The sequence below is a fragment of the Aspergillus pseudonomiae genome (assembly GCF_009193645.1).
Source record: "Aspergillus pseudonomiae strain CBS 119388 unplaced genomic scaffold BDV37scaffold_45, whole genome shotgun sequence".
NCBI classification, from domain to species: Eukaryota; Fungi; Ascomycota; class Eurotiomycetes; order Eurotiales; family Aspergillaceae; genus Aspergillus; species Aspergillus pseudonomiae.
In genome coordinates, this window is record NW_022476037.1 from 54,322 (window position 1) to 67,755 (window position 13,434).

The window sequence follows — 13,434 nt, forward strand, 5'->3', positions numbered from 1 at the left end:
TTGTCGATCTGAGGGCCTCTAGCAGTGCCATGCAATCTCCTAGGAGCTATTCAGACCATGTAACATGCAAACTGTCTCCGACCTCAGCTTCATTCTAGACAATGTATGATGTAAGAACCAAACTCGTGCATTTCCTGACTCTGCATCACTACTCCAATATGTAGAACAAGAAAAGGACCAAACTGGCTGTTGCCACCACCCAGCACTACCAAGCACATTTCCTCGATCACTGCAATCCACCGATATGTGCTTTACTCAATTCTCAGTACAACTCTGGCCGCACTCCTACAACGCTTTCTCAAAAGCCTTGACATATTCTTCACAGTCGTTCCGTTTGCCCTGCCATTTGTTGCCGTTATTATCGCTAACCTTGGTAGCTTGAATGAACCGTTAGCTTTCAATCGTCTTCTCTTCTTCCCCCAAAAACAAAAGGACTGCGGACAACCTACCGGCCGTATTAGCGTGAGCAGCCTTTTCTGACCACTTTCCGTCGACCTCCTTTAAGTGCAAATACTTCATTGTCTTCGGGGAACCCTTGGAATCCTTGGGATCCTTGGGCTCCCACTCAACGCCCTCCACCGAGGTTCTGTACCATGCCCTTTGACCGCTACCCTCCAGATCAGCACGCAAGTGGTACATTCGACCCTTAAAGTCCAACTTGAAAACCTCTCCCTGTTTGATCTTCACAACCTCGCCGACAACAATAGCAGTATGATCAAATCCATATTCCTGTTGAGTCTTTTTCATTTCTCTCTGGATGGGATATGTAGTCTTAGTCGTTGAACCGGCCGCGCCGCTGGTCCAGGTGACCTTGAAGGAGTAGGATTTGCCCAGCTGAAGTTTCTGCTTGCCCAGACCCTTCTGGGTTTTCTTGAAGCGGTCGGTTTCATCGTGGTTTGCGCGCCTTTCGATGTCGGAAGCAGAGTCAAGTGTGCCACTGCTGATGTCCTGAGGGACGTGCTGGATATCGTTGAAAGGGGTAGTGGGATGGGCTCTGAGACCCACGGCAAGGGTAGCTAGAACGATGGAGAGGATCTTGGAGAACTTCATCCTGGCTGTTGAATACTCTGGTAGTTCACAGATATGTTGTTGCCTTTGAGAAAGACGAGGAAGGAATTGAGAGGAGAGGATTTATGTTGCGGTTGATGGTATATTGACTGCCGTGCCATTGTACCTCTATTTATCTGTTTCCACTCTCCCTACAGCTGTTGAAAAGATCTATACAAGTTCCTCACGCCAAAGGCCAGGCCACCAACAATTGACAGGGATTGAGTCCGTTCGACCGAGGGTTGTGGTTTGATGCTCACGATGATGTTTCATGCTGACAGTTGTCTGTTAGCACTTAGTGGGGGCGAAGGGCCATGAGTCCTACAGAGTATACTTATTTTAAGGCTATATTGGACCTATTCTATACCTTATCCTGGTTTTAGTCGAAAGGCCGAAGTTTGACAGTGCACTGGGAGTTAGTATGGCGTTCGGCCCCATCAAAAGATCTACCGGGATGAACCGTGATCGCCAGGGTTTCCGTCCTTCCATGTGGGGGTCAAATGTGAAATAACGACAGTTATATGGCAAAGAGCATGGCATACGTAGAGGCCAACAATAATAGCAACTAGGATGCCGCTCCTTAAGTTCTGTATGATAAGCACAGGAGGTAATTGTAAGCTTAACGGACGCCCCTTCTCATTAAAGTCGTCCTCTTATCCTAAACCTATAGGGCGTACTGATATAGGAAAAAGTGGGGGTTGGGAGCAGGCTTTTTGGCCCCGGATCAGGCAGAGACGTCGTTGTGACTTCAGGACGAAATAAATAACCGGACCATGGACGTTTCTTGCCAACCTCCTCTTTTTTCCTCACACTCTATCATTCCTCGTTCCTCACGATATTTCTGTTTTGTGTCTTTTCTCCCCCACCACTCAAGATGGACGAACCTATCGACCTTGACAATCCCAATCACTACAAGAAAATTGACGAGCTGACTGCTCAAGGCCTCCTGGATCGCGATGCTGTATTATACAAGCTGACCCGGAGAATCTGCAAGTTTGGCGTTCTCGAATCAGAAAAAGAGCTGCCACACCTGCGCAGGACCTTTGACTCTCTGGCTGTCGAGGAAAACGGCATCCAGGTACTCACTCAATCTGCATTCCTCTCTTTCCTTGAGTCTACCGGCTTTCTCTCTCCGTCCATGAGAGAGGCGGGTGCACTCATTTATCGCAGTCTTCTATACCTATCTCAATACCCATTTCATCACCCGATCCCTAATTCCCTCACCTATATGGGGTTACTTCGTGCACTCGCGTGGACCATGCCAGGCCGGGTGAGGCCGGTCCATGAAGCATGTAGATGGAGTCGAAGCCGATCACCAGCAGATTCTAGAAGACAATTTTTCCAAAGCTTGGCAACAGCTCGAGATGGCAAGTCTATCCCATTCGATGCAGAATACGCCAAGGCTCAGGCCCAGCGGAGAGCTTCTGATTTCACCTGCGCTAGTCATGATTGCGGTGACCTTACATTCCCTAAAACGAACTACGATGATCACGGAGATGAGATGTTCCACGACATCCTTGATGCGCTGTTCAGTATTCAGCCTCAAATAATTTGGCTGGTGCCATCGCCTCGAGACTGCTTCCGGGCGACAGCGAGGAAGCTAGCCAGTGACGAGCGCCTTCATGACCTAAGCATCCCCCAGGACCAGTTTCGAGCTGTTGTGAAGTTGCTGGTGACGACATTCTTTCGAAAACCACAAGTTCCAGTCGAGCAGCTGGTTGACCTGGACGATGTTGTCGATTGTATGGTCGGCCCTGCTATCCAAAGACCCGATACCGGGATTACCTGGGATATGTATGACCAGGCGGCTCGTAGCGGGATGGTAAGTCCGCTTCCGCTAAAGCTTTGATTCGATTGAGTGTGGAACTGATTCGTTTAGCCCATGCTTGTGGATGGTCTAATGCGCCTCTTGACCCCGTTCTATAGAGATCCCGAGGATAAATCCTCCACTTTGGACATTCCACAGTCAGGAAAAGTAGCGACTTTCGCTGTTTTTGCTCAGATGGCCTCCCTTCGAATTCTTGCCGTCACGCGAGAGCTTCAACAATACGTGTACTACGATTTGAGAACTACGTCCCTCACAGCTTCGACGATAGCAGACAGACTAAATGCTTATCCCGAGGCTGCAATTGTCCTCCTTCTCTCCGGAAAGAACTCGGAGACAGGAAGGAAGACCATCTTTGGCTACTATATACCTCGTGTTGCGTACGGAAATACACCGTTCTTGTTCCAGCTAAGTGATATCCAGGATAGCTTCCGTGGAAATGGCCCCCGACCAGGACACGAGTTGGATGGAGGAGAGCTTGTTATCGGTCAAAGAGGAAATGGTGTTGTGGTGATGTTGCGGCAAGATGCGAAGAGGGCGATTGTATCCCACAATGTGTCTGATCAATCCCAGCCGATGTATGCCGCTAACACCTGGAGGGGGGACTGGCAGATGGAGTTTAAGGTGGAGGAGATAGAAATGTGGCTTGAGGATGGAGACACGGAAGGGGCAACGAGAGAGGGGGACGAAGGCCAGTGATAATGCTATACGGTATACAGTTGTTTACACTCACGATGAGGCATGTCTCGCTCATCCGGTGTTTTGACAGTGGGAAAATGATATGGGGGTCTATTTTTACTTGGATATTATTCGTTGGCCCTACAAGGCGTCGTAGTTTGTAGAGCAGTAGGGTAATTCTCTCCCTTGGCTGAGCCGAGCGGGCAGGATACCCTTCGCTCCATACCCTATGGTCGAATTTGACTACAGCGTCTGATCTCTTTACCCTTGATTCCTTTGTTCCCGGGGAGTATTGGTAGGGCCTTAGTGCCACCTACATGCTGAATATAAGCTGCCTCTAGCGTTCAGAGAAAACAAAATCAACTTTGATCGGCTGGTGGCTTATGCCCGATGTTCCATTTTAATCCAAGTCCGACGCACGAATCTTCATCCACAAATAGCCTTGACGCGTATATACAGAGTGAGAAAAGCAAAGGTTGGAATAAATAGGAGACAGATGTAGAGACAGCTAAAGACATGCAAAACACATATATGGCCTTAGACACCATGCTGTTGATTACTCTATGTCAAACCATTTATCTTGCAGAAGCTCCGCCGCAGAAGGCCTCTCCCTAGGATCAAGCTTCATAATTCGCAGAATAAATTCCTTGTCCTCCTTAGCGAGCTCCTTCTCCGAAATTCTGGTAAATGGCTTTTTCATTTCGGGTGCGATACTTTTCATAACCTGAATCAGCAGATTTAAAGTATCCTGGTCGCAGAGCTCCCGATATGCCGGAGGGAAGGGCCCAAAGAACTGGCATTGTTTTTGTAGTATCTTAAATTCATACTCATCGTCATCTGCAGGGACATTAGGCCTGAAGAGGAAGAAGTTATCCCCGTAAAGTAACGATATGAGCTCAAATAGCTTTAGTAAAACATCACTAATAAAGGGATTGTCGTGTTGAACATACCATTGCGCCAAAAGACCATATATCTGTTGCCGTGCCCCAGCTAAGCCTGAGATGTGCTTCAGGGCTCCTCCATATAGGTGCTCCAATCAAGTCGCCATCCTTAGCATATGCTGAATCTGCAGGCACAGTGCTTCCGCAGTCTGCTAGTTGCACACTTTTGAATTGTGTGGTTCCCCGGCCATAGTTCACGAGGATATTATCAGGCTCTATATCTGTAATTTCGTTGAGGATCAATACTGTCATCGAGGGAAGTTGTGTATACCTGTATGAACGAAGTTGTGCTCATGTAGAGCCTGTAAAGCCACTAGAACACTTCTTGCGACTAGTTTTATTTCCTTGTTAGTAAGCCTCTGGGACGCAGAGGCATTAAGAAGGTGGTCGTTTAGATGCTTCAACACTATGGCTGGTGGGTCTGACGGCTCAGCAATTTCGTTGATTAAGGGTCGTAGAAAAGGGGTACGGTTTTGAAAGCGCTTTAATACATCTCGTTCATTTTGGAGACGAAAGTGGTTGACGCTTTTGATGATTACCGATTGCTCTTGCCCACCCTTGCTTAAGCTGAGTTGTGGACCGACTTTCTTCGTCAGAATATTTGGTTCATGCTTAGCAAGCCACACGGTTTCCTGGAGTTGTTTGCAGATGGTGTATAAGCCATGTTGGCCTCGAAGGGTTTGACCTAGTCGAACGGAAGAAGCCATCTATACGTAAAGAAGACATCACACTGGTTCAAATACAATAACAACGCAGATAACAGTCCATGGAATGTTTTATTAACTCTCAGCCTGATTTACCAATTGCCGATCCGATACAGGATCAACATTCAATTCACGAGGCCAAATACAAGGGATCGACGCAGAAGGTACTGATTGCCTGTGGAAAGCTACGAGGTAAGGCCTTTTCTTGTGCTACTGGAAATGGGGTCTTATTATCTGGGAACCGCTGGACTACCAGAGTCGAGTACTAGAGAGTGAGAGATATCAGCCAGGTTATACCAACACCAATAAAATCCCCAAATGCAGATCACCAGCAATACTCGCTCATACTAGGGGGTAAGTCCTCGATCCTTGTTCCCCAGGTGCTTTCTTTGTCGCCCAATGTAATTTCAAGAGTTCCGCCCTTGGTGAAAAAGTCATGCCCAATCCAGTTCCTTGTCCACGCTTTGCCGTCGCGGGTCACATTCTGTATATAGATGGACTTGTACATCGGATCGAAATTGATGTTTCGAATTGTTGCAACGTTGCCGGTGATTCTGTTCCGGATACTGGCTTCCTTGAAGAAAGGTGCAGAGATGAGATAGACATCCTGTCCGTGTACAGGATATAGACCTAGCATACTCAACACAGCAAAGGAGCCCATTGCCCCGCTGTCATCATTCCCAGGGAGGCCGCCGATACTTGTATTAAACAGGCGTGGGATATACGAGTGTGCGCGTTCGGTGGACAGGGCAGGTCGTCCGGCGTAATGGAATTGGAAAACGGGTAAGAAAGCCTGCTCGTTTCCCATGTTAAGGAGACCCGAGTCGTGGAAGAATGATAGACGATCAACAAATCTCGACCGGCCACCCAGAGCCGTGATCAATTTAGCCATATCCTGGGGCGCATAACTGTTATCAGGTCAGGTTAGTCAAATAGAATCTATACAGCTGGGGAATGGTACGTACAATGTATACAGCCAAGAGCTGCCTTCGTAAGTCTCTTTTGCATTTTCATCCATAAGGCAGGAGTCAGGTTGCAGATACGGACCGCAGAACATCGGATCTTGATATGCCCATGTACCATCCGCATTCCGGGGCTGGAGAAATCCGGTGAAGTTAAAACCACGCCAAGACGATGTCTGGTTCGGCTTGAAAATCTTCTCCCAGTTCGTGGCACGTTTCATATACTTTTTATAATCCTCATTGTGACCAATGTGCTTTGCCATCTGTGCAATGCAGAAATCATTGTATGCATATTCAACTGTTCGTGATATGCTACGGGTGCGAAGTCCCTTGGCAGTGGTATTGGAATCATGGATTGGGACATATCCAAGTGCCTTCCAGCTCTGCAGGCTGCCACGACCTTCCACATTAAAGTTCTCTGGCTCAATCTCAGCATCCTTTACCACAGCCTGGTAAGCCGTGTCCCAATCTACATCGAGAATGCCCTTGAGATAGGCCTCGGCAATGAGGACATCAGCGTTGGATCCGCCCTGCGTCAGCCCTTTACATAAAGACATACGACAGTCAGGTAGATATCCTTCGTGACGGTAGATATCCACAAGACTTCGAATCATCCGAGACTGGGAAAGAGGGTCCACCAGCGTGATGAGTTGGTGGATGCCACGGAACGAATCCCAGATACTATGCGGAGTTGTTAGTTTATTTTAGGGAAATGCGCAGGGAAAAGCCTTACTCACCAGTAAAAACTATCGTAATAGGGCTCATTGCTTTTCCATAGTGGGTTTTCCCCGGTATAGTCTTGTGGACTGATCATCGTACGATATATCCCGCTCCAAAAAACAGTTTGAAGCTCAGAAGAAACACCAGAAGCATCAAGACTGATAACGTCCATCTTCTCCCTCCACGCGGCTTTGGCTGTCGCCACGGTATCTTCGAAGTCAAAGTCTGGTTGTTCTTTTTCCGCATTGGAACAGGCCTGCTGAGCACTCATGAAACTTATTCCGACCCGCACATCAATCGTGCCATTCGCTCTGGGTGGCTTGAACCTGGTGAACACTCCTCCTGAGCCACTAGCCTTAAGCGAAACTGTACGCTTACCCGGCGTGACCTCATCATCCATCCAGACTCCAGTATCTCGGATTTTAGGGCCGCTGAAATCAGCACAAAAGTGAATTCTGTATGTTCCAATCCCATAACTAGGCTCAAAGGTCGCACTCCCAGTAAATCGACCAGTCCCTGGGTCTACCGACGTGGTGCCATTATGTCGTGAATGATGAAGGTCAGTCATATCGACTAGCACGACCGGATTGAGCGACTCGGGAGCAGCCTCTGGGAAGCTGAATTTATATAGAGCAGAATGATTCGTGACGGTCATTTCTGCATGGACTCCGTTGTCCAAGGAAATGCCAAAGTACCCGGGCTGGGCCTTAGGAGACCCTCGATCCCACCGGACAGCTCTATCCGATTCCTTCCAACTGCATCTCGTAAGGTTATCGTCAGGACAGCCAGGGTGGACAAAAATGGGGAAATTTCCCATTGACCCGGGCTACAGCCATACTTAGTAAATAGTGGTCCATGAATATACCGCAGACCATGACTGGACTTACACCCCCCGTTCCGGAATCATGTGTATGTGAAAAGCCAGTGACGAACGATGCGTCAGACGCGAAGCCCCCTTGGTTCGCACCATCTGTGTCTGCTACGGCTTTGACCATGCCTGGATCCTAGTTAGACGATAATTTATAGTGTTTTACGGGCTGGCAAGCATACCAAACGGCAATGTTGCACCAGGGAATGAGTGCCCTAGAATACATTTAATTCTTAGTGTTCACTTCTGGAATAGGCTTATGGCTTTATACCTCCATCTGATGTACCAATAAACGGATCGATGTAGTCGAAAACATCAAAGCTTGCTTTTCCATTGTCCCCTTGCCCATAGACAATAATAGGGCTGAGACACAGAAGCGTAGCGGCTTTCGAGAGCCTCCTCGACAGAAAATGAGATTTCATGCTTGACACATGTATCAGGGTGTTGAAAGTTGAAAAAAGCGACGCGGGTCTGAGAATAAGCTCGAGCAAAAAATAGGAACGAAGCCCGAGTTATAGCGGACTTGTCTTCCACGATTTCTCTTTAGCTAGATATTCAGGTAAATTCTTTCGTTTATTTAGTTTTTTTGTTTTTTTTTTTTTTTTTCCACGCCTATGTATGCAACCCAACAGGGCAGGATCCGTAGTTACCCTGAAAGAGGGGGGGCTTTTTTGACATGAGACAAGTTAGCGCCATGAGTGCGTAGGGCTTGAGCTATTTATTTTGACGTTGTGTCATTTATGGCAGCGGCGCAGTGCAGGTGCATGAATCCAATTACCGCACTTGTATACCCCTGCTATGTTGCATAGAATCGATTCCTTGGAAGATTACCGATTTGAGGCTGAAATTGATATTAGAAGCAATATACAGGGGATGACTGGCTTTACATCTGAGCCAGTGGTCTGCTACTCGTGGTGAAGGAAGTTTCATGACCCCGCTCAATTCAAGTCTGCTCCACGCCCATACCAAATATGACGCGACCATAATAGTGATCTCGATTGCTGGCTGGAGCACGGTTAAGGGGCCCAAGTGGGACAATTCATGTCGGTTCCCGGGCTGTGTAAAATTAGTCTTGGTCATGAGCCCAGCAAACCACGGCGAATGTGACATTTACATGGATAATTCGTATAATAACTAACTCATCAAACACACAAGGCAGACAGGTCATGTTTGGTGTCGGTGTTTCAAACCCTTGTATTTTATGCATAAGCGCCGGTCCCCGCAGGGCTCGAAGCCCTAAAGTAGAATGGCTCCAGCGGCGATTCCCAGCCTTTTAGTCCGAGGCAACGCTCGATCATGACTGTAAGCGCCCACTTAATTATATCACACCAGAATACCCCTCTCCGTATTTTTGCGAAGTTGACAGAATGCTGCTCAATCTCAATACCCCTCAGAAAGCCCTGCTGTGGCTCTTCATCCAGGCGGCCGTTCTACCGCCCACAATTGCTCGACAATGCTACTGGCGAAACGGCGCAAGTACACTGAATGAGCAACAGCCCTGTTTTCCTGATAAAGCAGATAGTCCCTGCTGCGCGACTAATAAACAAAATGGTGACTCGAATGATGTTTGCACTACAACCGGGCTTTGTGTCGCGCAGGTCGAGCCTTATACCGGCCTCGTTCTGCAGAATGGTTGCACGGATTCAAGCTGGAAAAGCTCCAGCTGTCTCAATATTTGTCCCGGCTGTAAGATTCTAGCTTCTTCTGCGATATTTTGAACCATACAGAGTCAATGGCTAATCATAAGTCTGTCGCCTACAGCAATGAAACCAGATTACGGCATCCACATTCTCCCCTGTCCAGATAAGAGTCTAAAGCACTGGTGTTGCAGCCTGAATGGCTCCGATTGTTGCGACAGTGCATTTGAACTCGATATGGGTACATTGATGCTTTCTTCAAACTCAACAAGCCCAAGTAGCTTAGCTGCTGCATCCGCGACTGTGACAGCAACAACTACTGCCACAGTCACAGCGGGCACAGGCACCGACTCATCTACCTGCAACGGCGACTGCCATGCAGAGTCCACTACAATTGCCGTTGGTGCTGGCGTGGGCGCCGGGCTTGGCGCATGTCTTGTGGCGACTGTGTGCCTACTTGTTTTCCAGAGACGTGCGTATCAGAAGAAATTCCATGAGATGAAGGCTTCACAATCAGGCGCGTATCCACACGTTCAGCAGTATGGGCCTTTCGTGCCTAAAAGTCCCGTGGAGCTGCCTCTGAACCAACGTCCTACGGTCTTTGAAATCGATAGTGAGCGTCCGGCGCGGCCGGAATGAGTAGCAGTTGTTCTGTTGTATATAGCGCTGTAAAAATGTTTATTTAATGTCTTACGATCTTACGATGTTTTAAGAAGAAAAAGAAGGACCCTCGGCATGTACCGGAACATTCACAGCTCGTAGTGAAATGAACCCCTAGTTCGCGATTTTCTAGCTCTCGAGCTAATTTATTTCCCCTCTTTAATAAACCAGGGTCTTTTCGCTAAGGAGACAATTATTTCCAAATCTAGCCTCGAACTGCTGCGCCGCCGGGTCCATTCCAGCCTTCTTGGCTGTAGCGCCCCAACAACAAGGCCGAAGTCTCCACCCAAGTGGGCGATCCTCCGAGGTACGCGCCCAGTCAGGATCAGAGTATAGCCGCCAGGGAGTTTGTGGTTTATTAAGCCCATCACTCTATCCAAAAGAGCCGTGCAGCCACCGCTGTAGAATCTGAGTACATACTGCATACACACCATGACAGCCTCCATCCCCAGTAGACTTCAGTGATGAATATTTCATAGGACAACAACCCCAAGCAGCGAGGCCTTTTAGAAATATAAAGGATCATACAGTTACAACGGTGGAGGAATATATTTCGACTAGACTAGCTTTCTACGGAACTAAGCAAGGGATATGGGCCGTGGGAGTATAGAATGACCGTACGACATGACAAGGAAATGCTATATCGCAGAAATAGGGTTTCCAGATCACTGTGTCTATGGCTTCATGGATACTTCATCGACTGTTAGCAATCTTGAGTGTACCGACATTCTTGAGACAACGTTCGAGCATTATTCTCCATAGGACGAGAAATACATACCATGACTATTTTCTCTCTTGGTTTATTTCCTTGCTCCTTTACTCTTTCGTACTTTTTCCGTTACTTGTTTATTTTGTTCCTCTTATAGCTTCGTTTCAATGTGCAGGCCATAGTTAACTTCTCGGGATATCGCGGAGCTGTACATGTGCTCTTGTGCTACAACATCACCGTCGATTAGCATCAGGCCAATTCTAACTGATAGGGCTTTCGACAATATATGTATCATGTTCAAAGCCGCAGGCCTAGCACCGTCTGATCCTGCTGGCAGGCGGGCAACAACAACAACAACAACAACATAGTATTCACCAATGTGGCCGAGAGTGCACAGGTTGGAGTAACAGTCATCCCGAATTAGTCTTTTGACAGTCTCGTTCGCTCCTTATAGCTAACAAGTGATGTGACCTAACCAGATAGTCAACCTTTAGCGCTGCGGCTTGACTATGTTGGGGAGTTTATAGCCGTAGTGGATGTCGACGCTGAGAACTCGTTTAATAACAGCAGCTCCATGTCTCGATTTGCTTTCCGCCTCCCGTTCTGGGTAACTGCATGAGTGGCCCAAACTCCTAGTGTTATGGCCCACTTTAGTGGGCTCACAATGTGGACAAAAGTACTGGACAAACGGAGTATGAAACTCAACTGTTTGCTTCTAGTCTCCACTATGAGTACTTCCATCCTAGCTAGCATCCTGGTGAGAAACCCTTTATGCAGGGGCTCAGACCAAGCAGCGACACCTCCAGTACCCCATGAGGCTGAGACTCTCAGATTGATGCAATAGCTCCTCGCAGCCTTCTCTCACTCAACGCTTTGCTTTGAGTATGAAAGCCCCACCGCCGAAAGCCCAACGGACACGAAAAATTTGACCTCTACGGTCGAGCCTACGTGAGAACAAAAGTTGTACACTGGGTCCCATCTCATAAGACTTTGCTTCCAAGCCATTTCCTATACGTAGTAAGAACCCAATGAGAGCATGACTGCTGGTCTAGATTTACCTTGTCTCTCCACGAGTGTGTAGAGTTGGACCACCGCTTGAATACGTTATTATCCTACTCACTTATAACCCACACCAGATGGAAGCATCAAGAAGTGAGAGATAATTGCGGGTAGGAGCGATGCACACTTGTTCAGGAGTCATGGCTATTTGTTCCGCCCATCGGCCGCGAATGAAAGACTCTTTTTTTGACGTCGAACCGACCAGGTGAGGACGAAGGAAACTTATTTTTCCTATTTTATGCCGGGAAGCCATTCTAATTATTTCTAAAGAATGGTAGTCGTTCAAGAAGCCTAGCTGTGAACAGAATATAAATCCGCGGTCGCTCTAATGTCTTTGGCAACCCTGATCCGTGCTTAATTAGAAGAGATTACAGCAAACATGTCTCCCAATACCCCAGACAATCTCTATGGAAACTATTACCGAGTACGCTAGCAAGCCAGCCGTTCCTGTCAGTACACTAGCGAGCCGTATATCCGCTGGATAGATTGCTCTAGGCTCTGAATCCGTCCAACCGCAAGTGACTCTGGGGACCGTTGGCAAATGTTCTGGGACTGGGCATGTTCTTCACGGTCTCTGAACTTTCGGGGTTTGGATAGGAAAGCGGATATATACGAGAACTTTTAAGCGAGCTGTAGTGGCAAGATATCATTTCAGTAAGATACGCTGAATGGACTACGACAGACTCCGTACAGTGCGGAGTAGTGGCCCATTTAATAGCACCATTTTCAGTGGAGATAAACCCCCTCCATTGTACTCTACGGAGACTCGAAACCTGTCATCTGAACATCTACCAATAACATTTATCGTGCTCGTCCAACGCCAAGACCTATTGATGTTACATTAATTTGCGTCACTTATTGGCTCCATTATTATTATTATTATTATTATTATTATATTTTTAGGAAAGAAAAAGGAAAAGAAACAAAGAAATAAGAAATAACATCCTCCTGTCAGCGGTTTCCTAGTAACCGGCGGTGGGTTGTGTTGAGATTCATTAGACGGCGTGATAACCGGGAAACTTACCTCCCATTGTCTTTAAAGGCAGCCCGTGTACCGAGCATTCCAACGGGGGGTATTTTAGATTTCTGGGATTAGGGAAGACGTAGAGTGGTAGCCTGGTCCGGAGGCGCCTCGGCCCTAAAGTTAGGGAGTTCATACTTAGTATTGTGATCGCTCGGCGTTTACCCTATAAGGTACGGCGCGCAACCCTAGCCGCTACACTAAATGCGGCGGCACCTCGGGCTGGTGCTGTGCGTTAGGGCCCCTATGCCCATATTCCCATTGGCTTTACATTTTCTCCGTCTGAATCACATATACGGAGTACTGCGTTCGGAGATGCTTCTTTATTTTTAGAGATATACACATGGACAGGTAGTTGGAGGTGAAGTACACAGTACCGAGATTACTGTAGACTATCTGCGCTTTGCTCAGGAATGACGAGCTTGTTGATAATCGTCCGGTTAGGTTGAGTCTTGTGTGCTCACGCTAAAGGCGGGATGAGACAATGGATGGATGCGCATCCCTGGTCAGCGCCCCTCATGGGCCTGATGTTTCCTTTGTGGTGGACTATCGGTTTCGAAATTAACTACCTCAGGGTGTAAGAGACTCGTTGGGCCCTTGTGT

The 13,434-nt window shown here is 47.7% G+C and overlaps 5 protein-coding genes across 5 annotated transcripts; 2 read left to right on the forward strand and 3 right to left on the reverse strand.

Annotated features, from left to right (window-relative positions):
* Nucleotides 1-285: 285 nt before the first annotated feature.
* BDV37DRAFT_284224 (uncharacterized protein) lies at nucleotides 286-1,050 on the reverse strand (the record flags this gene model as incomplete). Its single annotated transcript, XM_032087457.1, has 2 exons — nucleotides 286-377; nucleotides 450-1,050. The coding sequence occupies 2 exons, from the start codon at nucleotides 1,048-1,050 to the stop codon at nucleotides 286-288; spliced, it is 693 nt and encodes a 230-aa protein (XP_031940217.1).
* Nucleotides 1,051-1,868: 818 nt separating this feature from the next.
* On the forward strand, nucleotides 1,869-3,666 carry BDV37DRAFT_151160 (uncharacterized protein). The gene is made up of 2 exons (XM_032078981.1): nucleotides 1,869-2,869; nucleotides 2,927-3,666. The coding sequence occupies exons 1-2, from the start codon at nucleotides 1,922-1,924 to the stop codon at nucleotides 3,569-3,571; spliced, it is 1,593 nt and encodes a 530-aa protein (XP_031940218.1). The 5' UTR covers nucleotides 1,869-1,921; the 3' UTR covers nucleotides 3,572-3,666.
* A 440-nt stretch (nucleotides 3,667-4,106) lies between these two features.
* Nucleotides 4,107-5,198, reverse strand: BDV37DRAFT_272462 (putative serine/threonine protein kinase; the record flags this gene model as incomplete). Its single annotated transcript, XM_032084874.1, has 3 exons — nucleotides 4,107-4,445; nucleotides 4,501-4,712; nucleotides 4,763-5,198. The coding sequence occupies 3 exons, from the start codon at nucleotides 5,196-5,198 to the stop codon at nucleotides 4,107-4,109; spliced, it is 987 nt and encodes a 328-aa protein (XP_031940219.1).
* Nucleotides 5,199-5,520: 322 nt separating this feature from the next.
* On the reverse strand, nucleotides 5,521-8,167 carry BDV37DRAFT_284227 (GH92 family glycosyl hydrolase; the record flags this gene model as incomplete). The annotated part of the gene is made up of 6 exons (XM_032087458.1): nucleotides 5,521-6,103; nucleotides 6,161-6,838; nucleotides 6,895-7,703; nucleotides 7,765-7,874; nucleotides 7,928-7,960; nucleotides 8,017-8,167. The coding sequence occupies 6 exons, from the start codon at nucleotides 8,165-8,167 to the stop codon at nucleotides 5,521-5,523; spliced, it is 2,364 nt and encodes a 787-aa protein (XP_031940220.1).
* A 945-nt stretch (nucleotides 8,168-9,112) lies between these two features.
* Nucleotides 9,113-10,021, forward strand: BDV37DRAFT_284228 (uncharacterized protein; the record flags this gene model as incomplete). Its single annotated transcript, XM_032087459.1, has 2 exons — nucleotides 9,113-9,431; nucleotides 9,507-10,021. The coding sequence occupies 2 exons, from the start codon at nucleotides 9,113-9,115 to the stop codon at nucleotides 10,019-10,021; spliced, it is 834 nt and encodes a 277-aa protein (XP_031940221.1).
* Nucleotides 10,022-13,434: the final 3,413 nt, after the last annotated feature.